The sequence below is a fragment of the Pristiophorus japonicus genome, chromosome 17, assembly GCF_044704955.1.
Source record: "Pristiophorus japonicus isolate sPriJap1 chromosome 17, sPriJap1.hap1, whole genome shotgun sequence".
NCBI classification, from domain to species: domain Eukaryota; kingdom Metazoa; phylum Chordata; class Chondrichthyes; family Pristiophoridae; genus Pristiophorus; species Pristiophorus japonicus.
The window spans coordinates 83617938-83643496 of NC_091993.1; the positions used below are offsets into that span (position 1 = coordinate 83617938).

The 25559-nt window shown below is 41.7% G+C and overlaps 1 protein-coding gene across 1 annotated transcript in view; it reads right to left on the reverse strand.

Moving 5' to 3' along the window:
* Positions 1–4454: 4454 nt before the first annotated feature.
* tmem183a (transmembrane protein 183A) overlaps positions 4455–25559 on the reverse strand; it is a 33301-nt gene continuing 12196 nt past the window's right edge. Inside the window, exons 3-8 of the mRNA XM_070858908.1 lie at positions 24850–25017; positions 23371–23527; positions 15042–15222; positions 13679–13759; positions 11650–11805; positions 4455–8818 (exon numbers count right to left, since the gene is read on the reverse strand). Coding sequence (XP_070715009.1) covers positions 8633–8818; positions 11650–11805; positions 13679–13759; positions 15042–15222; positions 23371–23527; positions 24850–25017 — 929 coding nt within the window. The 3' untranslated portion in view covers positions 4455–8632. The remainder of the gene's footprint in view (positions 8819–11649; positions 11806–13678; positions 13760–15041; positions 15223–23370; positions 23528–24849; positions 25018–25559) is intronic.

The following is a 25559-nucleotide window of genomic DNA, read 5'->3' on the forward strand; positions in this document are numbered from 1 at the left end:
GCACAGAGATTAAGGGCAATTTGCGCCACTTCAAAATGAAAGTGTCATGCCAACAAAACTTGGAACTTTTTTTTGGGCGCAGTTCGGCCACTAAAAAAAAATCAGACATACCTCTTCAACTGCGCCAAAAAAGTCCATGTGGAATTTTGGGCCCATGAGTTCTAAGGTAGCCAAGAGGACCAATGCGGGATCTACTCGGATGCTTCTCCTCCACTTTGAGCGGTCGTGGGCCAGAGATTTCCAAGCGTCGAAGGGGATGCTGCACTTTTTCAAGGAGGATTTGAGGATGTCCTTGAAGCGTTTTCTCTGCCCTGGCTCATTGAAGGCAGTGTTGGACTTAGTCATCGATGTCTGTCCTTGTTGACAGTAGGCTCCCAAGTTTTGGAAAATGGTCCACATTGTCCAAGGTCTCATCATGGATCTTGATAATCAGGGGGCAGGTTGGTCGAAAACCTTTGTCCTATGGATGTTTAATGTCAGGCCCAGACCCTCGCACGCTTCGGTGACGGTGTCGGCGATGGTTTGGAGTTCGATCTCCTAGTGTGCACAAATGCAAGCATTTGTATACTGTAATTCAATGACAAGAGGTTGGAACGACCTTGGATCTGGACTGGAGACGACGGCGGTTGAACAATTTCCTGTTCGGCCTGTAGTTTAGCTCCACTCCAGCGGGGAGCTAGTTGAGGGTGACATGAAGCTTTGCAGCGAGGAAGATTGAGAAGAGTGTTGGTGCCTTGCTTGACACTGGTCTGCACGTGTATTGGTCTCTGGTGGATCCATTGGTAAGGATCACGGCTTGCATGTCATCGCGAAGCAGGCAGAGGATGGTAACAAATTTTTGAGGGCCACCGAATTTGAGGACACCATAATCCTTCACGGTTGACAGAGTCGAAGGCCTTTGTCAGGGCAAAGGCGGCCATGTACAGAGGTTGATGCTGCTCCCTACATTTTTCTTGAAGATCATGTCCATTGTGCCCCTTAGTGGGCGGAATCTGCATTGCAACTCTGGGAGGAGTTCTTCAGCCACTGGGCGAAGACGATTGAAGATTCTTGCGATGAATTTCCCTGTAATTACACCTCTGTAATTACTCTCTGGTCATTCTACCAGAAAACATCAAGACTGGTTCGATGAGAATGACAAGATCCAGGAGCTAATAAATCACAAATGCAAGGCATTCTTGAATTGGAAACAACATCACAACTCGAGAGCAAGTAAGCAGATATACAAACAACTGAAGGCCGAGGTCCAACAAAAAATTCGTAACCTAAAGAACAGTTGGTGGGTGGAAAAAGTGCAGAAGATCCAGCAACTAGCCGCCAACCACGACGTGCGTGTTTTTTTTTTAAAAAGTGCAGTCAAGACCACCTATGGCCCAAGCACCCAAGGTCCTACCCCGCTGAGGGCTAAGAACGGAGAGGTGCTCATCAAAGACAGAGGGACAATCAGTGCCCACTGGAAGGAGCACTTTGAAGATCTCGTTAACCAAGACTCTCTATCTTTGACGTGAGTGTCCTTGACTCCATCCCACAGCATGCTACCCGCCACCACTTCGGCACAACTCCAGCCTGGCATGAGGTTGAAAAAGCCATCCGACAACTGAAGAACAAGGCCTCAGGAGCAGATGGAATGCCTGCCAAAGTACTAAAGCATGGCGGAGAAGTATTCTTGGCGTAAATCCATGACTTAATTTCCCTTATCTGGAAGGTGGATGGCACGCCAGGGGATTTCAGAGACGCCGTAATCGTGACCATCTTCAAGAAAGGGGACAAGTCCGAGACATACATGTAACACCAATTGAACTGCTTAAAGTGGTTGATCAGCATACATTTGGGAGTAAGGCTATTAAGGGATTCAGATAAAGGGTAGGGAGGCAACTAGGATTAGTAAAATAGAACTGATCGGCTAATAAAATGACAAAACAGGCTTGATGGGCCAAATGGCCTACTCTAGTTTTCGGTTTATACCAATCCAGCATGGAAATAAGTTGTTCTAATCCTATTTACCCACTTGTATCCATTCAACTCCTTTCTCTTCAGCCACCTATTCAATGTGATCTTCGATGTTGATATTGTTTGTGCCCCAGCCACTAATGCTGGAAGTGAATTCCACAGCCTCACAACTCTCTGTATGGAGATTTATCCTGCCCTCAAGTTTAAAATCTCTTGCGTTATGGGCCCTCATTCTAGACCCCTCCACTACGAGTTTTCTTCCATCGACTGTGTCAAATTCCTTTCATAATTTTAAATACTTCTATTATAATCATCCTAATTTTTAAGTCAGTCATTCTTCACATTTGTATTCCCTTGTAGCAGGAAATTTGAGATTCAAGCTTCAAAGCAATGTTTAAATAAAATATATTAAATTGAAGTGGAAAATAGTGGGATATCACTGATTACTTTAAGGTTCAATATTACAGGTCAGAATTGATTACAAACTTCTTTAGCCAATTAAGAATAAGCACAGAATCTGAAGCTCACAAAAGGAATGAATTACCAAAATGGAAATTCATATTACGTAGTCTTGTTTGAAGAATAAAATGCACTATAGGGAGTAGAAAGTTTGGTTCACAATAAGACATTGATTAGTGCCAGTTGATGTGAAGATAGGATTCTGTAACCAAAATATCATAAGCACATGTTTTTCAATGCATTAATTTCCAACTTGTAACTATGAGCGCTAAGAACATTTTAGAAAGCCTACCACTATCCCACTTGGCTGCAAGATAGCTCAAATCATATTATGGGTCTTCAAAACAAGAGCCACACTTAAACTAACATCATAGTGAATAAATGTGCTGTCCCTTTTTCTCACCAAATTTCTCTTCCCCTGAAGGGGTCAACACTTTTGGTGCACAGTTCCACGGTGCCAGTCACCCTCAAGTTACCTAACCAACTGCCCAGTCATACATACACCTTGTTAGTGTCTGCCAGTGCATTTAAGCACATCCAATCCCAACCTTGCCCTCACCCAATGTCAACACTTGCACTGTCAGCAGGAACCCTGACCAATTGTCTCCCCCTTCATCATCATAGGCAATCCCTTGGAATCAAGGAAGACTTGCTTCCACTCTTAACATGAGTTCTTAGGTGGCTGTACAGTCCAATACGAGAACCAGTCTCTGTCACAGGTGGGACAGTGGTTGAAGGAAAGTCTGGTTTGCCGCATGCTTCTTCCGCTGCTTACGTTTGATTTCTGCATGCTCTCAGCAATGAGACTCGAGGAGCTTAGCACCGTCCCAGATGCACTTCCTCCACTTAGGGTGTTCTTTGGCCAGGGACTCCCAGGTGTCAGTGGGGATGTTGCACTTATAAAGGGAGGCTTTGAGGGTGTCCTTGTAATGTTTCTGCTGCCCACCTTTGGCTCGTTTGCCGCGGACGAGTTCAGAGTAAAGCACTTGCTTTGGGAGTCTCGTGTCTGGCATGCGAACTATGTGGCCTGCCCAGCAGAGCTGATCAAGTGTGGTCAGTGCTTCAATGTTGGGGGTGTTGGCCTGGATGAGGACACCAACGTTGGTGCGTCTGTCCTCCCAGGGGATTTGTAATATCTTGCAGAGACAGGAGTTCTTGACGCCAATTGTAATACCTTCACCGTAACCACCCGAGATCAACAAACAGCACTGGTTATGGGATCGAACCATGAATCTTCATGGTTTTAAAGGCTTAGTCACTCATTGAATAAACATGCTGAGCCATCAGGCAATAATGAATAAATTGAAGGAAAAAAAACTTCCACATATTTTTCAGCAAATCAACAGTACACCCTTTGGGTATCAGGACAAGGCATACTTGAGAATCTGCATTTGTACTGTTGCCCATGTTATGTAGTCAATTTGATTTGTTGTACAAGATGCCCAACAATCTTTTATTTATGGGCTACCTTCTAATTTTTAAATAGAGACATTATAAAATTGACTAGATTTGCAACTAGATTTGTTGAATTTATATTCAGTAATCCTGTATAGTCTGAGCTGGGAAAGTAAGATATTTGAAACAGTAACAGACTGCCACCAAGTGATCAATATCAGTAACAAATTATAAAATGTTTATTCTTTGTAACTGAAGTCATCCACAAATTTACAGGAGATATGGAGGTCACATCTGCTGTGGCATTGTTCATATAACAGTAATAGAAATGAAGTGAATCAAAGTGTTTAAATGTTTCTTCTGTAATTTGAAAAATTAATTTTTCTCTCCCATTTTCATTTGAAAACATCCATTCTCTTTCTCCCCCACCCCCCCCCAAAATGAAATGAAAAATTCCTCATTTAAACAAAATTTAAAAGTGAAGAACTCCATTCGATTTTTTTTAAAATAGGTTGTTGGTCCTGAAATTTGTCAATCAGGTTTCTTCACTGGGAGATCAGGGTCGTTTCCCGCTAAAGCCATTGCATGGTGCTCAACTCAGAGAACCAGTGATCTATCTTGTAGCAAAGACGAAAGAATTTACAAGCTCAGACGGTCTTACACAAACTTTATTGGGCTTATGAAACTTTACAGTGTAAAAATGCAATCTTTTCCATCTGAAAAATGATTTTAGTTCACACATAAGCAATTCCAACTTTTGTAAAATTTAAATTAAATTTTACTTTTGTTTAATTGGACAACAGAATCTCAGGTTATGAAAGAACGAAAGAAATGCAGGAAATCATGCTCACCAGTTGTCGACCTACATCAAGTTAAACATTTGCTAACATAGTCCAGTTGAAGTAGCCATAATATATTCCAGTACATTTTCGTGATTTTAACAGTACGATTGCAATATATTACTCGAGTAGAATGGAACAGCTTAGCATATAATTCACAGAGTTCTGCCTTGCTATAAGTAGGGCATAAGCAGCACATGGTCAATAGCGGTGAAATTTCAGTTTACACCAGTACGTTACGTGAACAAATCCATGCTGGTTTCTTCCACTCAGTAATATTTATTCAATCTCAGTAGACAAAAGTCTACTCATCAAAATAGGATATCAATTTCCATAAGTGCGCAAGTCTCAATTTTAAATGGGCAAGGGCCTTAAAAACAACTTCCCTACAACTCTATTTACCGTTATATTCCATGATGATACTCCATTACTTTCCTCCAATGGCTCCCCATCACTTTAGCTAAAATGAATGAGAGTTCTCCGGTTATATAATAGGCAAGCCTCAACTCAAATCAAATGTCACAATAGCACAAAAAGTGGAATGCTGAGTCACAGAAAATTAAAAAATGTAAAATTTAAACCTAAAAAGCCAATCATTTTCTTTGCAACATTTAAGATCCATTACTTGTTAGATTTGGCTACTCAGCACATACACGTATAAACCATTAATGATACTTCTGTCCAGAAGTCATTGCATGTAGCAAGAGGGACATCTAGCTCATCACAGCAGCACTACAGTACCATACACTTAACCAGCAGTACAGAAATTGCTGAAAAAAAATCTGGTTATTACTACAGTTTCACATTTTTTCTTTCTTCAGTTTTGTTTTGGAATTACTAGGGAGAAGAGATTGAAGAAATGGTTTTAATTTGTATCTGCATCAGTGCACAATAACTCAGTACAGGATCGCCATGTCAGATTATCCTTCAACAGCTGCCTGAACCATGGAAAAGTACTGTCTAAATATGTAAAACTATCCTATCAATATATCTTCTTGTAACTTGAATACACCACTCATATGCAAGCCAGTGTACAATCTTACCCGTAAAAAAAAATGGTTTCATTGCTAATTATTAAATGTTTGACGGCCTTCCTATTTGGACTGCAAAAGCTGGCTGTTGGCAAAATAAAGTTTATATTAAAACAGCATCTCATCAAAGCAATTTGAATGTTTCTTGGATGAAATCATAGGCAGTCCCTCGAAATCAAGGAAGACTTGCTTCCACTCTGAAAGTGAGTTCTCAGGTGACTGTACAGTCCAATACGGGAATTACAGTCTCTGCCACAGGTGGGACAGACAGTGGTTGAAGGAAAGGTTGGGTGGAGAGTCTGGTTTGCCACACGCTCCTTCCGCTGCCTGTACTTGGTTTCTGCATGCTCGCGGCGACAAGACTCAAGGTGCTCAGCGCCCTCCCGGATGCTCTTCCTCCACTTGGGGCGGTCTTTGGCCAGGGACTCCCAGGTGTCGGTGGGGATGCACTTTATCAGAGAGGCTTTGAGGGTGTCCTTGAAACGCTTCCTCTGCCCATCTGGGAATCACCTGCCACGAAGGAGTTCCGAGTAGAGCGCTTGCTTTGGGAGTCTTGTGTCGGGCATGCGGACAATGTGGCCTGCCCAACGGAACTGGTCAAATGTGGTCAGTGCTTCGATGCTGGGGGTGTTGGAGGAAATAAACTCCATGTGAAATGTATTATCCAGGAGAACTGGTTTGAATATCCTGGACATTGTGAGAACTGGGTTCCCATGTGTAGCACTATGTTAAACACTCCAGGAAGACCATCACCTTCACTTTGAACAAAAGAAAACCTCAACCTGAATTGCTCCAAATTATATGGAATGTGTACCCTGCTCCCTTCTGCATCAGTGAGCAACCAATCACATTTCACCAAAAACTAGCTTCTGCTTTTAGTAAACATACAAGAAAATGTAATATGAGATTTATACTGTTAGCAGGAAATTCACGTTCACTGGGAGTTCAAGAGTATTAAGTTATGCAGTTTGGGTCTGCAAATATTTCATCTTTCCTCGCTCAAAATTGCACAAATTTAAATTTACAGTTTATGCTTAAATCAATACTGTTTTGAAAATAAAATTGTTCTTACTGATTTTATCTATTCAAGAGCTTTTCATTTAAATATCTGGATAGGTAAATTAGTTATCATACCAGTAGGTGGAATCTGAAACAAGTCATCACAATTAGAGGTTTAGTGCAGTAATTTCAAGAATAAGTCCTATGAGGTAAAATACCAGTAGTGACCAAATGGTTTCTCCGGGGCCTAAAAAATCTGCATATTTCTTAAGCACGGCAACAAATACAAGTCTGAGTTGTGCACATTCCACACCATTTTGGGACTACTGCACCTGAAAACGGTCCACAAATCAAAATTGTCTCAATATGCTGTATGTGTACATATTTAATGAGAAATATAGCTTTTGAAGAACACAAGCAAAAGTACATGAACTACAACACCAATGACAAAGAAACTCGAACTACTTCAACTCCTATCATTTTCACACATTAGTTTAAGTGTCTGCTCTGGAAAAAAAACATTACTCTGCAAGCTTCAGACTGCACTGAAATATTTATGGTATTAGACCTAAACAAGCTGCAATTGTTCAGTACATAATTCAGTATTGCTGCAGAAAGCATTGTCATGTCATATTAAAATTTCTCACTCAGAAACACTACACTCAGCTGCATCCATGATATTGTGTTCAATGACAGTACCGATTCTCTTCAAATTGCACAATTCCACTTGCACAGTATTCTATCCTGCTTACAAAGGTAATGTTGCTTTGGCATTTCATTTCTTATTTTACTTCATTAAGTAGCCAGATAACATTCCAGGCTGAACTGCACGAAGCAACTGCTTTGCAACAGAAACAGGATTAGTCATTTTTGATTTAGATTCTGAAAGTCCATCATAAATATCAGCATTTCTCAGACTCTGTGCACACCAGCCACTCACTGCAATTCCTGCCCAGGGACAGCAAAAATCAAATGTTTAAATTTAACTTCTTTCTGAGAGTGTACAGACTTCACTCCATTGTACTTCATGCAATGTTAAGAAAATAATGGGCCAGACATACCGAGTGGGTAATGTTCAAAATCCTTTTTCTCATTTCTATGGTTGACGTTGACTAAATCATAGTCCCTACTCTAGGAATAGTCTGGCAATCAAGACCCCACCCCCAAATTACACAAAATAGAAAAATTTTTCACTCCACTTCTGATTCTTTAGAATAAAAATGGCAAGTGGGGAAAAGAGAAACTTAATTTCAAAACTATATTCCATACAAATGTTTTCTAGGGAATAAGTTAACTGCTGGCATCGATTTTTCTCGAGATTCATGATCGTCTGAGACACTTTGTGACTTTTATCCTAGCTAAATGTAATGTCTTCAGCAGTAATGAAGCACTATTTCTAGGTAATGCAGCAAACAAACAAACCTGTTTTATGTCTTTAGTGGAAACAAATTTTTTATATTGGTTGCCATTAAGACTAAATAAACACTGCACACTACACAAGTGCACCCTAAGTGAAGGGGTACTGTATATAAGCAACTGTCCTACCCATTGTACATAGCGGCAAGTGTTTGGAAACAATTTCATCCATTCCATGACAAGAGAAAAACGGTCTACACCACAAACATTCTGCAAAATTAATAGAAGTATCAAATAACGAGAAAGATGTAAAATTGAGCACTGCCTTTATATAAATTACTTTCAGACACAAGATTAGTTTTCCCTGCTTCTCAGATCTCGGGGCTCCAAATAGTGTTCGCATTTCAGCCCTCAATTTTTACACTTCAGTTGCTAATTCTACCTTTGACAGAACAGAAACATATAAATCTCAAAATTCTAAATTCCATAAATCATTGCTCTAAAAACTGAACTCATTTTCCATATCTACCATGCAACGCACTTTCCAGTGTCCAACTTTTGTCCAGCGGTTTCACATTAAAGTTGTTTTAAAGGGAAATAATATTAAATGCTGGCAGAATAGGGATACTGTGGATGCCACCAGTCCAGTAAACGTACACTATGCACAGGGTCCAAGATAACCTGGAGTCCTTGGTCCTTTTTCGGCTTCTTCCCATGTGGAAGTGGGGAGTCTTGAAACAGCATCCTGACACGGTGGTGCCTCATATCAGTGCTCACATTTATTGTAAACTGTAAAAGAAAAAAAAAAGGACTTGCATTTTATATAACGCTTTTCACAATCTCAGGATGTCCCAAAGTGCTTTACAGCCAATTAATTAACGTTGGAAGTGTAGTCACTGTGATAATGCAAGAAATACACCTGCATAACTTGCAAGATACTAAGTAAGTAGGTACAGTGTTCCTATAGATTCAGATGAATATGGTTCAGGTGCAAAATAATTTCAGAAGCAACCCAATTACTCCTCCAGAACAAGAATCACGTGCTGAGATTTGGGCTTCCAGAGATATTTTTTTTTCAAGACCGAAACAAAAGTCAGCTCTTATAGAAGTCTGTGCTGCCTGTTACCTGAAGTAAGCACAAATAATCTGGGATAGCATGCCTTGGGCAAATAACGAACCTATTTATCTCTGATTTCATGGAGTATTTCCACTTTGCCCATATCAGTTCAAAAGAAGATCACCACCTTTGCACAGAAGATTACACCACCAAATAGGTTTTATTTGCAAAGTAATAATTTTACTGAAATAAACCAATAGCCAATAGTTTGTCAGTTTAAACAAAACAGCAGCTTTGAACCACTTCATGAAAGGGTTAAGCAGATAAACCAGTCAATAGAGCTCCATTGACCGGCTTTCTTTATAGCCATCTGATCCCAATCAGTTAGATTCTATCTCAAAATCATGGTGACATTTCTAACCAGAGCTCCAGCACCTGTTGCAACTAGATCAAAGCTCGAGTGCCTAACGTGCCCGATTCTTCGATCCATGAAACTGAAATACAGTCACACCTTGGAGAAACTAGAGTGGGAGACAGGTATTTTAATCAAACAATGATCAACAAGTCCTATAAACACATTCACAAAAGTGTGCGGATGATTCATTCAATGTCTAACAAGTTCTGTCGATTCCAGGGCTAACCCGATTACATATGTTGGTTGATTAAGAGCTTCGTGACACACATTCATTGTTACTAGCATTTGGGTGCGCTTGGTGATAAGTTTCCAAAACATCTCGGTCAGCAATTAAAAAGGTTTTTATGACACTTGGGCAGACAGATTTGAAAGAATAGAAGCATTCTCCCTGCATGCAGTTGCAGAATCCATTTTGACAGAGCGCAGAAATACAGAGCAGAGAGTGAACCCATAACCTATGAAAAAAAACTGTCACAGCAGGCAAAACCTTCAAAGACTAGAATAAGCCAACATTCAAGTGAACTATAGCAATTTGAAAATTGTCCCAGTTATCCGATAACCCCGAGAAAACATCGAACAACATCTTAAATCGCACCTGAGCTATAAAGACTTGGACAAGATAATTAAAAAGGACAAGCTCTTAGTTGAAAAATGGCCATTTTCCCTCTGACTATTTCCCTTCCCCAAGCCATCTCTGAATTTGTGGTCAGTGAAATAATCTTCCTTCCATTTCTTGATTAATTTTCTACACTGGGTAATTTAATAGCAGACAGAGGGAGGAAAACAAAACCAAGGACTCAATTTTCCCCAAAATTTTTTTTTGGCGTACTTGAAGAGTTAAGCCCATTTTTTGGGGGCCCCATGTACAGCAAAAAAAAATGTTTAGTTCCCCCGTTGGATTTCTTCATTTTGGTGTAGCCTAACCTGTCCTTTAATTTTGGGCGTGGAGCCTTGATCTGTGCCAAAAAGATCCAGTTGCCACGGTAACCAGGGACACAATGCGAGCTGAGGCTGTAAAGTTGAACATACAGCCAGCTCCCAACACATTAAAACACATTGCATCAACTTAAAAATACAAAAAAATATATTGCAACAACTTACCTCCAATTATTAAAGCCGGTCCACTCCCCGACCCCTGGCCAAAGGGCTTGCCGGTCTGCTTCCCTAGCCCGCCCGAGCTCCTTGCCTTTGGCAGTCCAGCTCCAGCACCTCTCCCCTGCTACCCAACCCCAGCCTCGAGTGCCTTGCCAGTCTCAGTCCCCCACCCGCCCCTCGCCCCCAAGTGCCTTGCTGGTCCACTCCCCCGCCCCTGGCTGAAGGGCTTGCCGGTCTGTTTCCCTAGCCTGCCTGAACCCTTCACCGGTGCCAGTCCAGCTCCCCCCCACCCCCCCAAAGCCCAGAGTACCTTGCCGGTCCCGCTTCTTCTCCCCCGCCCCCCCACCTCCTGCCCAGAATGCCTTGCCAGTTTTGGACCCCCGCCCCAAGCCCTGGCCGAAGGACTTGCCGGTCCATTCCCCCGCCCGACCCTGGCCCCGAGTGCCTTGCCGGTCCGCTCCCCTGCCCCCTAGCCCAAGCAGAATGGCCTCCTCCTTCCTGGTCCCCACACTCAAAAGGCTTCCCCCCCACCCCCCACCCCCCTTGCCTTTCCTGCTGCTGCTGTCCAGGCATCTGCTGCACTTAACTGCGCCGATTTCATTACAGACACCGATTTTCTTAACTCTCCAGAAGGTTTTCTGCAGAAGCCACATGCGCTGGCCTAAGCAGAACTGGAGTAACTCTCAGCTGGCCAAACTTGACTAAATGGCCAGAATTGGCACGGGTGACAGGTTACGCTCCTTTGGCTGAAAAAAAATTACTTAAAAAATCGTAACTGAGTTATGCTGGTGCAAATTGATTGGGGAAACTATTTTTTTTTTTTAAATTTAGCCCAAAAAAAGCAGCCGGCTCCAAAAAACAGTGCAAATTACTGGAGAAAATTTAGTTACCCAAGTCTCAATATGAAACATTTTTATAATTTGCACTGTTTTTTTGGAGCCGGCTGCTTTTTTTGGCCTAAATTTTTTTTTAAAAACTAGTTTCCCCAATCAATTTGCACCAACACTATGTAGCTTTGGAAGCCATCTATGGAACATTCAGATTTGCTCTTACCAATGCTAGAGTCATGCCCATAACCACAGGCGTGAAGATGAAATTGAGAGTGGTGATCTGCAACAAGTAGCAGTCTTGGTCAGGGTTCTTGTGCACCTGTTCATACTGTTTGGGAAACTGAAGTCCATTTCGACAGCCATTCTTCAACTTGGGAGACTGAAGGATAAAAATTGTGACATATACATACACTGAGCAATTTAAAATTAAATTGTTTCCATTGCAAACCCCAACTCACCTATTGTAATATGGCAAACAAAGATCTGACAGAAAATCTTGGAAAATAAAGGGAACCTTTTCTGAGACTGGAATTTAACTAGGAATTAGACTATTGCTTACTGGTGAATATTTAATTCTGCTGCCAAATTTCTCTTCGCTGCTCCTGAAGGGGTGAACACCTTGCTGCATTAGAAATTCACAGGTGCAACTCACCCTCCAGTAACTTATCCAAGTGTCCATTATTCATGCAAGCCTTAACAATGAACATTTACAGGCTATTTAGTTACGGGGGAACATTATATTAAGAGTCCAATTTTGTCCTTAACCAACATCTTCACATGTGCCTTCTAGTAAGGGTTGCTGGATAGTGATCAGGAATGGGAATCCTGACCAATTTTGACCACCTAGTCCGGGTGCCGAGGCCAACCGCAGCACCCTTCTGTAACCCCAGCTAAGATCGGCTAACACACAACTGGGCAAATCAAACCTGGGACCTTCTTAGTCTGCAGGGCTCAGCTACTCACTGCCTAAACTTGTTGAGCCATAGGGCAGCTGGATAAAGTACTTAACATAATAAGAGCAGGAGTAGGCCCTTTGGCCCCTTGAGCCTGCTCCTCCATTCAATAAGATCATGGCTGATCTGATCATGGACTCAGCTCCCCATAACACTTAACTCCCTTATTGCTCAAAAATCCATTTATCTCCACCTTAAATATATTCAATGACCCAGCTTCCAAGCTCTCTGGGGCAGAGAATCCCATAGATTTACAACCCTCAGAAGAAATTTCTCCTCATCTCAGTTTTAAATGGGCAGCCCCTTATTCTAAGACTATGTCCCCTAGTTTTAGTTTCCCTTATGAGTGGAAATATCGTCTCTGCATCCACCTTGTCTAGCCCCCTCTATCTTATATGTTTCAATAAGATTACACCTCATTCTTCTGAACTCCAATGTTTGTAGGCCCAACCTATCTTCATATCCGCTCATCTCCAGAATGAACCTTCTCTGAACATCCTCCAATGCAAGTATATCCTTCCTTAAATACGGAGACCAAAACAGTATGCAGTACTCCAAGTGTGGCCTCACCAATACCCTGTACAGTTGTAGCAGGACTTCTCGGCGTTTATACTCTATCCCCCTTGCAAGAAAGGCCAACATTCCATTTGCCTATTGGCAAATAGATGTCTATTTGGAATTAACAAAATAAAGTTCAGGATATATACATGAGGACAGTCTACCAAAGCAAGAACGAGAACAGAAGCTAGAAAGTTAAGCAAGAGAACTGGATGGGGTAACGTTCCTGCTTTGGCAAGCTTCTGTTTGGCTTGCAACTCTAACTTTCATGATTCAACTTTGGCTCTTCCCACCCCCACTGACCAGCTCACCTGTCCCGAAAACGTGTATTTTACTGCTCTTCAGATTTTCTCAGGTTATAGTTAGTTTAACTACAAATATGTTGCAATCAGCAAGGGCCTAACAAAAGCAAACTGATTCTCCATAGGGAGCAAATTGGATGTTGCTTGGCACTTCCGAACAGCAACTTAGCTGCAATTAGGAACTTAGTTTGTGAGCAGCTGTAAACATACTTACATCCTGCCACTCACTGGGACCATACTACACAAAGATTCAGATTTTTAATTAATTTTGGGGTGGAAGGAAGTGGGAAGACAGCTTCAAAATAGTTCCATAATCTAATATTTTACACAGATACTAAAATAAGCACTTCTATTATTGTTAAAATAAAAAACTCAAAAAATGAAATGACAGTGTTTAAAACAAAGCACTAATTACAAACTTAAAACGTCAACTGCACACCTGCTTTTTGAATTTGTAATTGAACTCCCATCGTTGGTCTGATCTATTTCCACTTCCTTTCTTGCACCAGTAGAGTAAGCACTAAAAACAGAACAAAGGATTGTGCTTAATGGTGACATGTTCAGCATCACATTTTAGTTACACAAAGCTTGGGCTGTCCCAATGTCACAGAAAAGAGGAATGGTAAATAGTGAGTAATTACAACTTCAATAACGGTTTGGTAGTGTGCAAACAAGACAACGTTTTTAGTTAACAAAATGTATTAAACACAGCGCAACTAAAACCATTAACAGATACATTAGGCTTAAAGATAGATTTTGTGAACTAGCAAGCAAATTTTTGTAACCAGTCAATACAAGCACACGTCAGTTAAGCACTGAATCATTGAATTTTAGCCCCTTTACTAAGGATTAGCCCTGCACCAAAAATCCAAAAGATTGCATTAAAACAAACCCACTTCAGCACATTTTAATTAAGTTTCAACAAACCTTCAGCTAGAAACAGAAATATCCATGCGTTGTTCTGTGAATGCAAGATATAGGAAGTATGTATAATTTAAAAAGGCATGTTTCAAAACAGCTAATTCATTAGAATCATTAAAGTTCAGTGCCAGCTGCATTTGCAGAAGCATGGTCCAGTGAAAGTTTTAAATGTATCTCTCATACTGTGCTTCATGCATACTACATTCTTAAACTTAGTATGGGGGCAGGTATACAGCTCAATCTATAATCCACTCCGTAAGAATTGTTTTATAGTTGCAACCATTATATTTTTAAAAATGACCACACCCCATTTTAATGCATTCGTAACTTTTCTCGTGTGTTAGTTTTTAATAATTAAGTTTCCACAAACAAAGTAGTCCCATTTTAGGCCACACCAAGCTCCAGAAATGTTGGCCACAGATTGGCAGGATGAGTTTTTGCACCTGCAATGAGCCATGAACTCAAACTTCAGGTACTTTATTGTAGGAAGCTGAGAAAAAGATAGCTATTTGACCCACTCATGCTCATCTGCAAAACTGTCATCTTTGGAGACCCAGTGCAGCTCTGCAGACACACTTCCAACTGAAACAGGTCACAGACAAGGTGCACAAATAAAACAGTAATCCATGGATAAATACAAGTAGCAATGCTGAAACTTCCATTAAGTGCAGCCCCGCAAAGGTTGAGCACCCAGACAAGAACTGCAATTGCAGACATCATGAAAACTGGGAAATCTGCATTTCACAATATTTTTGTGTAATGCTAACCTTATGCTAATGCTAACAAACTAGGGGTTGTTCATCACAATTAACAATTTCCAATTTATTTAATCAGAATTCAGTTTCAAACAATGGCAAATATCAGATTAAATTTCCACTTACACTACAGTTCTTTAATGTGTTTGGAGTAGACTCAGGAATTGCAGGTTTCTCAGATAGACGAGAGCGAAATGGCTCATACATGTGGTACAAAGAACGAATCACACAGGCACGTAGCGAACTCAACTTTCCGATGACATCACGTTGCAAACGTACAGGTAAGTACACATCTGAACAGTAGTACCTATATATTAAGCAGATTTATAGGTCGGTTAAATGAAAAGCATAGCAAACATGACATCAAGATTGACTTGCACGCTAAAAATATATTCTAGATTCTTGATGTACATGTGCAGTGAAACCTGAATAAACGAACAATCCCAAAAGATGGACAGCTGCAAAAAAATGGACACTTACTGAGAGGCCCAAATAACTCACATGGTAAAATATACAACAGGCACTATGGGGTCAAGTTTCGGCCTGAGTTGCTCCTATTTTTTTGGAGCAACTAGTTTAGAATGGAGTATCTTAGAAATTGCAATTCTCGGCATTTAGTTTGCTTCAGTTCTAGTCAGTTAGAACAGTTTCTTTTTAGAACAGATTTTTTTTCCAAAAGGGGGTGTGTCCGGTCACTTACGCCTGCTTTGCAAGTTTAGGCAGTGAAAACTTACTCCAAACTAACTTAGAATGGAGTAAGTGTAGATTTTTGTACGCTCAGAAAAACCTTGCCTACACTTATAAAATCAGGCGTAAGGAAGAGAGATGGGGAGGGTGGGAGGGAGAGGGCGAGCAGGGGGACGGACGAGCAGAGGGCTGGGGGGGGGGGGGGGGGGGGGGGAGAAAGAGAGCCAGAGCAGGAGCTCGAGGAGGGAGGTGCAGTCCAATCTTCGCCGCCCCAGTGAACCCATTCGGCCAGGGCTAGGAGCAGCGTGCTTCGGGCCCCTCCCACATAGTTTCAGGCGCCTGGAGCTACTGTAGCGCGCAAGTGCAGAGGTCCCTGCACGGTTTTCAGCGCCGGGACCTGGCTCCGCCCCCCACAGCTTGCGCTGTGCGAGGGCCTGGATCAACCCGAGGGAGTGGAGAATACAAAGGTAAGTTTTCGGCGCGATTTTGAGCGCGGAAATCAGGCGTGGCACACGGGGCTGCGCCGTTCTAGGCGCGGCCCGAAACTTGACCCCTATGAAACTGGACACTTGCAAATTCCGGACAGCATTCAATGCACCAAACCCTTTTACAACTTACAACACGGGAAATGCAGGTCCGCGCAAAGAGGCAGTGGGTTTTGCGAAAGAAACGGCTTTTGTGGAATGGGGGTCTTTTACCCAGCATGCACAGCAGCAGAGAAATCATGCTATCTCTGGGATTTAATGCTTGCATGGCTCTTTCCCAGGGAGAGTGGTTTCGCTGCCGCTATGGATGCTGGATAAAGCATTGCCCATTCCACTGATTTTTTTTTTAAAAACAGTACCTATAATGACCATTTTGAAAATAAAAATACCTGCTGATCCCCATTCTCAGGTGTCAGTAATTTATAAGTTTCACTGTATAGTAAATCCAGTTAATGTACGGGTTAATAGTTTAGGATGACTAAAATAGCACTTAACCATATTTTCATAACTAAGCAAATTCCTGCTCACGCCCTAATTATATGTAAATGAAAACTGAATATCTACTTTTAACTATCGCACTCAACTCTCAAATGCCAATGATTTAGTGTTCACTCTCGCTCCCAATGCTTACAATTGTCAGAAATAAGACTTTGATGTATAACAGAGATTTAAGCAAATATCTATTTTTTTTTTTAAATAAAAGGTATAACCAGTAATGAAAACACATGTCCATTGCCCACTGCACATGTCGGTAGTACCTCAATTTTACTAAAAGAGTTGCAGGCAAGACTTCAAATTCAATTGTTGGTTATCCAACAAGCAAATGAGTCAGTCAAACGGAATTCAATTGGTGGCAGAAACGAGCGACTACCAGACACAGTCTAAAGGTCAATGCCTAGTTGAAGTTTAAAGGGATAATAATGTAAAAGCAGAATTAATAAAATTAATAATGAATGCTGAATAGGTTTAATTGCCTCACTATTGCTGACAATTAATTGAAAAATATGTTTGTCTCTTTCTGACAGATAAAGGTTTATGCCTAGGTTAGCTTGCTTACCTAATTTTATAAGAAGCACTGACTTCAAGTGGGCTAAATGCAAGAAAAATCCCCATGGTACCATCAGTGGGAGCTGTGGAACTTTGAAATATTAATGAGCACCATAGACAGTTTAAACCTATACAGTAAAAGTCCTTGTCTGAGCTGGGTGAACACATTCAGTTTTGGAGTCTCAGACAATTTCGCTAGTATATAGGGCCCAAGTTTCCACATGATTTGCGCCTGATTTTTAGGAGCAACTGGTGGAGAACGGACTATCTTAGAAATCGCAATTCTCCACATTTTTTTTCTGCAGTTCTAGTCAGGTAGAACAGTTCTACTTTGGAACAGAATTTTTTCTTCAAAAGGGGGCGTGTCCGGCCACTGACACCTGATTTGAAAGTTTCCACAGTGAAAACGTACTCCAAACGAAGTTAGAATGGAGCAAGTGAAGATTTTTGTAGAACTGAAAAAACCTGTTCTACACATTAAAAAATCAGGCGCAGGTTACAAATTAGGCGTCCAGAACGAGGGGGGGGGGGGGGAAGGGGAACTCATTAAATTCTACAATAAATCCTTATTTATACTTCTACAAATTAATCCAACCTGAATAAACATTTATAAGCAAAGAAAAGATTAAATAAACCATCTTCCTACCTGTGTGAAAGTGCTTCAGGCACCGAGAATGCTGCAGTCAGCCTGAGGCGCCCGTTCTTCCCGCAGAGGGGGTAGGAGGCGCCCAATCTTCCTGTGGGGGGGGGGGGGGGGTAGGAGGCGCCCGTTCTTCCCACGGGGGTGGGGGGGGGAAGAGAGAGAGAGGCGCCCGTTCTTCCCGGGGGGGGGGGTAAGGAGGCGCCCATTCTTCCCGCGGGGGGGGGGGGGGTAAGGAGGCGCCCGTTCTTCCCGCGGGGGGGGGGGGGGCAGTGAGAAGGCTGCAAGTGCTGATGGCAATGTGCTTTTATTAAAAAAAAATGTTCAAAAATTAAACAGCTACAAAGAACTACAAAAATGGCCGAGTGCCAATGTTTTTTCACGCTGAGCATGTGCGAACGCTCCAACGCGCAGTGTTGCCGGCAGGAAAAAAACTAATTTAAATAATACCCGCCCCCTCCCACTTACAAAATCGGCGTAAGTGTAGGCTCCGCCCCCAGCAGACAAGGAGCTGCAGAACGCTCCAGAATCGCGATTTTTTTTTTAGGTGCCGTTTTAGGCACAAAAAACGGGCGCCCAGCTCGGAGGGGCGCCGTTTTTTATCGTGTGGAAACTTGGGCCCATAGAGAGCAAATAATCAGTACAAAATGTAAGTACATTTGGAGTGCTAGGTTTTTATGAAGTTCAAAGCCACAAGCACACAACACAATCACTGTTCTGGGAAGATCAGAGCAATCTGGCACAAAATAGATCAGCTTGCATGCACATCAAAATATATACATTACCAAAGATTCATAATTTGATTACTTTACGCTGATAGTTAAATATATACAAGAAAGGAATTATTCCAATAGTGCTGTCCCAATTTGCACCTGAGAATTTTCTACCTTGGAGTACTATGTTCAGTTCTGGTCAACTATATTATTCCCTCAGAGGGCACAGGGAGGAGCAATAAAAAGGATTCCATATATCAGAAATGCAAATTTCACAAGGAATGAGAAATTACATTTACTGTCCTTGGGAAAGAACTTCATGATGGCCCAATTGAATCATAGAAGTTCTTTTTCGCATCGGTTATGTACCCTATGCTCAATAATCATGGAACTGGCCCTGATGTCTCTCCTCTTCCGTACCCCCAGTGTTTGTGGTTGTGCCTCTAAGATGGCGCAAGAGTTCAATTTTATTCAGCTCAACAGAGCTTGCATTTATTGTAAAAAAAAAATTCGAAAAATGATAGTTGAAAAGACAAAATTCCAGAGGAAAAGAACAGATACTGAGCTTTGTTGTGGGGCAGTTGAAAGGGGATCGAAGGCTTGGTCAAAGATACAACTTTTCTGAATGCTTTTAAAGGCAGTGAGAGAAGTGGAGGGGCACAGGAGTTTAGTGAACAAGTTCCAAAGGTTACATAGAAACATAGAAAATAGGTGCAGGAGTAGGACATTCGGCCCTTCGAGCGTGCACCACCATTCAATAAGATCATGGCTGATCATTCCCTCAGTACCCTTTTCCTGCTTTCTCTCCATACCCCTTGATCCCTTTAGCCATAAGGGCCATATCGAACTCCCTCTTGAATATATCCAATGAACTGGCCTCAACAACTCTCTGCAGTTGGAAATTCCACAGTTAACAACTTTGAGTGAAGATGTTTCTCCTCATCTCAGTCCTAAATGTCTAAGGATAAGAGGTAAGCCAATGTCCCCTGCTTCTGGACTTCCCCAACATCGGGAACATTCTTCCTTCATCTAACCTGTCCCGTCCCGTCAGAATCTTATAGGTTTCTACGAGATCCCCTCTCATCATTCAAACGCCAGTGAATACAGGTCCAATTGATCCAGTCTCTCCTCATATGTCAGTCCCACCATCCCGTGAATCAGTCTGGTGAACTTTCGCTGCACTCCCTCAATAGCAAGAACGTCCTTCCTCAGATTAGGAAACCAAAACTGAACACAATATTCCAGGTGAGGCCTCACCAAGGCCCTATACAACTGCAGTAAGACCTCCCTGCTCCTATACTCAAATCCCCTAGCTATGAAGGCCAACATAGCATTGGCCTTCTGCACCGCCTGCTGTACCTGCATGCCAACTTTCAATGATTGATGTACCATGACACCCAGGTCTCGTTGCACCTCCCCTTTTCCTAAACTGCCGCCATTCAGATAATATTCTGCCTTCATGTTTTTGCCCCCAAATTGGATAACCTCACATTTATCCATATTATACTGCATCTGCCATGCATTTGCCCACTCACCTAACCTGTCCAAATCACCCTGCAGCCTCTTAGCGTCCTCCTCACAGCTCTCACTGCCACCCAGTTTAGTGTCATAGGCAAACTTGGAGATATTACACTCAATTCCTACATCTAAATCATTAATGTATATTGTAAATAGCTGGGGTCCCAGCACTGAGCTCTGCGGCACCCCACTAGTCACTGCCTGCCATTCTGAAAAGGACCCGTTTATCCCGACTCTCTGCTTCCTGTCTGCCAACGAGTTCTCTATCCACGTCAGTACATTACCCCCAATACCATGTGCTTTAACTTTGCACACCAATCTTTTGTGGGACCTTGTCAAGCCTTTTGAAAGTCCAAATACACCACATCCACTTGTTCTCCCTTGTCCACTCTACTAGTTACATCCTCAAAAAATTTGAGCAAATTTGTCAAGCATGATTTCCCTTTCATAAATCCATGCTGACTTAGACTGATCTGACAGTGCTTTCTGAATGCGCTGCTATTTCATCTTTAATAATTGATTCCAACATTTTCCCCACTACTGATGTCAGGCTAACCAGTCTATAATTACCCGTTTTCTCTCTCCCTCCTTTTTAAAAAAGTGGTGTTACATTAGCTACCCTCCAGTCCATAGGAACTGATCCAGTGTCGATAGACTGTTGGAAAATGATCACCAATGCATCCACTATTTCTAGGGCCACTTCCTTAAGTACTCTGGGATGCAGCCTATCAGGCCCCGGGGATTTAATCGGCCTTCAACCCCATCAATATCCCCAACACAATTTCCCGCCTAATAAGGATATCCTTCAGTTCCTCCTTCTCACTAGACCCTCGGTCCCCTAGTACTTCCGGAAGGTTATTTGTGTCTTCCTTCGTGAAGACAGAACCAAAGTATTTGTTCACTTGGTCTGCCATTTCTTTGTTCCCCATTATAAATTCACCTGAATCCGACTGCAAGGGACCTACGTTTGTCTTCACTAATCTTTTTCTCTTCACATATCTATAGAAGCTTTTGCAGTCAGTTTTTATGTTCCCGGCAAGCTTCTTCTCAAACTCTATTTTCCCCCTCTTAATTAAACCCTTTGTCCTCCTCTGCTGAATTCTAAATTTCTCCCAGTCCTCAGGTTTGTTGCTTTTTCTGGCCAATTTATATGCCTCTTCCTTGGATTTAACACTATCCTTAATTTCCCTTGTTAGCCACGGTTGAGCCACCTTCCCCATTTTATTTTTATTCCAGACAGGGATGTACAATTGCTGAAGTTCATCCATGTGATCTTTAAATGTTTGCCATTGCCTATTCACCGTCAACCCTTTAAGTATCATTTGCCAGTCTATTCTAGCCAATTCACGCCTTAAACCATCAAAGTTACCTTTCCTTAAGTTCAGGACCCTAGTTTCTGAATTAACTGTGTCACTCTCCATCTTAATAAAGAATTTTACCATGTTATGGTCACTCTTTTCCAAGGGGCCTCGCACAATAAGATTGCTAATTAGTCCTTTCTCATTACACATCACCCAGTCTAGGATGGCCAGCTCCCTAGTTGGTTCCTCGACATATTGGTCTAGAAAACCATCCCTTATACACTCCAGGAAATCCTCCTCCACTGCATTGCTACCAGTTCGGTTAGCCCAATCAATATGTAGATTCAAGTCACCCATGATAATTGCTGTACCTTTATTGCATGCATCACTAATTTCTTGTTTGATGCTGTCCCCAACCTTACTACTACTGTTTGGTGGTCTGTACACAACTCCCACTAGCGTTTTCTGCCCCATCGTGAAGACAGAACCAAAGTATTTGTTCAACTGGTCTGCCATTTCTTTGTTCCCCATTATAAATTCGCCTGAATCTGACTGCAAGGGTCCCAAGTTCGTCTTCACTAATCTTTTTCTCTTCACATATCAATAGAAACTTTTGCAGTCAGTTTTTATGTTCACAGCAAGCTTCCTCTAAGACAGTTGACACTTCTGCGACTGAATGTGGCGAGGAGAGAAAGGCATTGGCAATACACTGAAGTCCAAAGAACTGGATGATATGCAAAGCTGAAGAAGGCTGCAGAGGTAGGGTGGGTGAGATCATAGAAAAATGTTTAATTTGCAGTGTTGGAGGAAGAGACCCAATGTAGGTTCACAAGGGCAGGAGCGACAGTCATGTGATCGTGAGTGCTCAACAGGATGCAGATGGTGGGATTTTGAAGGAGTTGGAATTTGCAGGTGGGCAGTAAGTGAGACATTGAAGAAATTGAGTCTAGATGTGACAAAGAGGGTTTGGCAACAGTGGATGAGGAAGGGCTGGATGCAGGCAAATTTGTGATGGTGGTAGTAAACAGTTTTGGTGATGAATAGGATACACGATTTATTTGAAACTCAGCTTTGGATTGAAGGAACCAGAGCTGCGGTTTCACAGTTTGGTTCAACTCGAATGTGCAACCATGAAAGGGATGGAACTGGTGTCAAGGGAGCAGAGTTTTTGGTGGGGGATGAAGACAATAGCTTCAATCTTGCCAATATGCAATTCAAAGACATTTTGGCTCATCAACAACTTTAATATCTGACAGTCAGCCTGGAAGCAAAAGAGGTGATCGTGGGGATGAGAGGATTGTCCAATGGAGGAGAGATCGAGTAGATTGGGCCTAAATTCTCTGGAGTTTAGAAGAATCAGAGGTGATCTCATTGAAACATGCAAGATTCTGAGGGGAATTGACAGGGTAGATGATGAGAGGTTGTTTCCCCTGGCTGGAGAGTCTAGAACTAGGGCCATAGTCTCAGGATAAAGGGTGGGCCACTGCGATGAGAGGGAATTTCTTCACGCAGAGGGTTGCGAATCTTTGAAATTCTCTTTCCCAAAAGGTTGTGGATGCTGAGTCGTTGAGTATATTCAAGGCGGAAATAGATTTTTTTAACTCTAGGGGAATCAAGGGGTATGGAATTCGGGCAAAAAATTGGAATTGAGGTCGAAGATCAGCTATGATCTTATTGAATGGCAGAGTGTACTCGAAGGGCTGTATAGACTACTCCTGCTCCTATTTATGTTTTTATGTCTAGGGAAGTGGTGGAGAGCCAGAACTTGGCGTTACTGTATGTTCACTGTGGCTGCACTTATGATTCAAGTACTTGATGTGCAAAAATGAGCTGAAGTAGACAATTTTCAATTGCACTTAAAAGTTTCACTTCATTTGCTTCTCGAGTTTTTTGCTGAATGGTCATATTTGGTATTCAGAAATGGTGTGCAAATTCCATTTATAAAACAGCAAATCCTCATGTCCTTTCCTGCCCTGTAAACCTTGAGAAAATGTTAGTAACTTCAGAATCAGTTTCTGCAACTAGCAATAATTTACAGAATAAAAAGTAATGAAAGAACCTCACCTCCTGTATAATCTGGTCCAAAAAGCAGCAGTACAGGTGACAGTCCAGGCATTTTTACAAATTAGAGCAAACTTGACAATATCCTCAGGTCGTATGTAGGATGACAGAAACAACCAAATATCTATTGGGTACTGTTCTCCACAGTCCTCTGCATTCTCTATTGGGAAAGAGGGAAAAACACCAGCTCATTCCAGAAAGTAGAAACTTGTACATGTTACTCGATGTCATAACAATGGGTTAAGGGCGATAATATATTTAGCCCTGGACAAGGTCAGAGTGCCCTGACGATTGTAACTGCTAGCCACTCAGAGCTTAGATGTTTTGGCTGCTGTACCGTGATACTTTTTCCAAAGTAGGACACAGAAATTTGAGCATGGCACTTGAATTTTGGGACAAGTCTGATGGACAGGAAACATACTGCATACAATGTTTTTATAGTGTTAGAGATATAGATACAAGCATTTGAGAATTTTCCATGATGCCACACTGGGATCCTATAATTACATTAAATGCACAAGTGCTGCATATGCGATTGCTTCATCTATATCCTCCCAATGCCAGGAATCCTTAATTATACTGTCAGCTATCAGCCTTTGTATAACAGTTGGAATTTGGAGGTGTTGGACATGTTGGAGAATTAAGAGTTAATAATCAACTGTGTAAACCACATCTGGTCGATGGGACAATAGGCTGCCTAGAGACAAGAGGAGAGATGGAAGTACAGGCAGCTGCCTGTGAGTGAGGCGGAATTACTTATGTTCCACTCCAGATGTCTTATCTGCAAATACAATGAAATACGTTACTCAAACATCAACCATGAGTGATTAATATATAACTTTAATGATTAGTGTAATGTAACAATATAAGCAGAGGGATCAATTAACCATAGTATAGAATGAATGTCTGCTACAATACGGGGAAACAAGCTGTCCTTGTTTCGGCGGTCCGGAGACGACTAAATCATGGTCTGGAGGTAGTTAATTATGAAGGAGTTAGACGGGGTTACAAGTTTGAAGGTCCGCTTATCTGTGAAATGTACTTCTGGAGATACAGGAGAGTTTCTAGGGCTAGTTAGGCAAAGAGAAAGGAAGAGAAACTTGATGCTACTCTTGTACTGCATAGACTTATCACTTATGCTGTGTGAATAATGTATTTCTGTGTACTCAACTGTCTCGTGCTTACTCGTAGCGTGTTGAAAGAACCAGAGGAAAGGAGGTTGACTCAACAGGAGGCGGTCAAGTACAGAAGCAAATACAATTCATGCAATGTACAGAATACTGCAGCAGACAGCTTTGGGCAGCCAAGCTAACAATTCACATTGAACAATACATTTTATGCATGCAGCATATAATCTCAAAACTACAAGCAAGAAAAAGCAAAATAGTTAACTTTGATTGGAAAAACACTTGATTAAGAGATCCTGGGCAAATTTGCAGCCACATTACCAACTGCTCGGTTGTAGTATTAAGTGTGGATTACCTTGCTGTCTCTTGCTTTTCTTTTTCCGAGAAACCTTCAACTCATTAGAGTGACCATCAACATCTACTTCATCACTGCTGTCACAGTCCAAATGATCCACAGGAACAGAGGAAAGTGCCTCTTCTGTTACAGGGACTCGAGACGCTTCCAAACCACACAGCAACTTTACTAAAATAAACCATCAAATTAACAGTGTTTGTTCATCATTAAACTGTACAGACCTGTAATTCCAAAGGGTTTACAACAACTAATTGCATTCTATTGCATGAAATGTTTTATAATGTACAAGTGAGACAGTTAAAGCTTGTAACATCACTAAGGTTTCAGTGATGTCTAAAGACAGAATACCAAATGTTCAGGCTAAAGCCACATAAACTGTGAAAAGCACTCCGCAGTCCAATTCAAGATATTCCGCTCTCTTACCTTGGGTTCAGTCTGGAAAACGCATTTTGAAAATACAACACCAGAGGTATTTAAATTCCAGAGGATACGGGACTATCGCTGGTGGTGGCAGAGATGGGAGCATTGTAGATGAAGAATTAAGGCTATTACACGTCATTAAAGGACAGTGGTTTGTGTACAATTCTCCCAAGGAATTTTGATACCAGATTAAATAAGCCTAATTATATGTAGGAATCAATTATATAAATTCTCCAGAACTGGCTGATTTTATGCATTTAAAATGCAATGTTCTACAATAATTATTTACC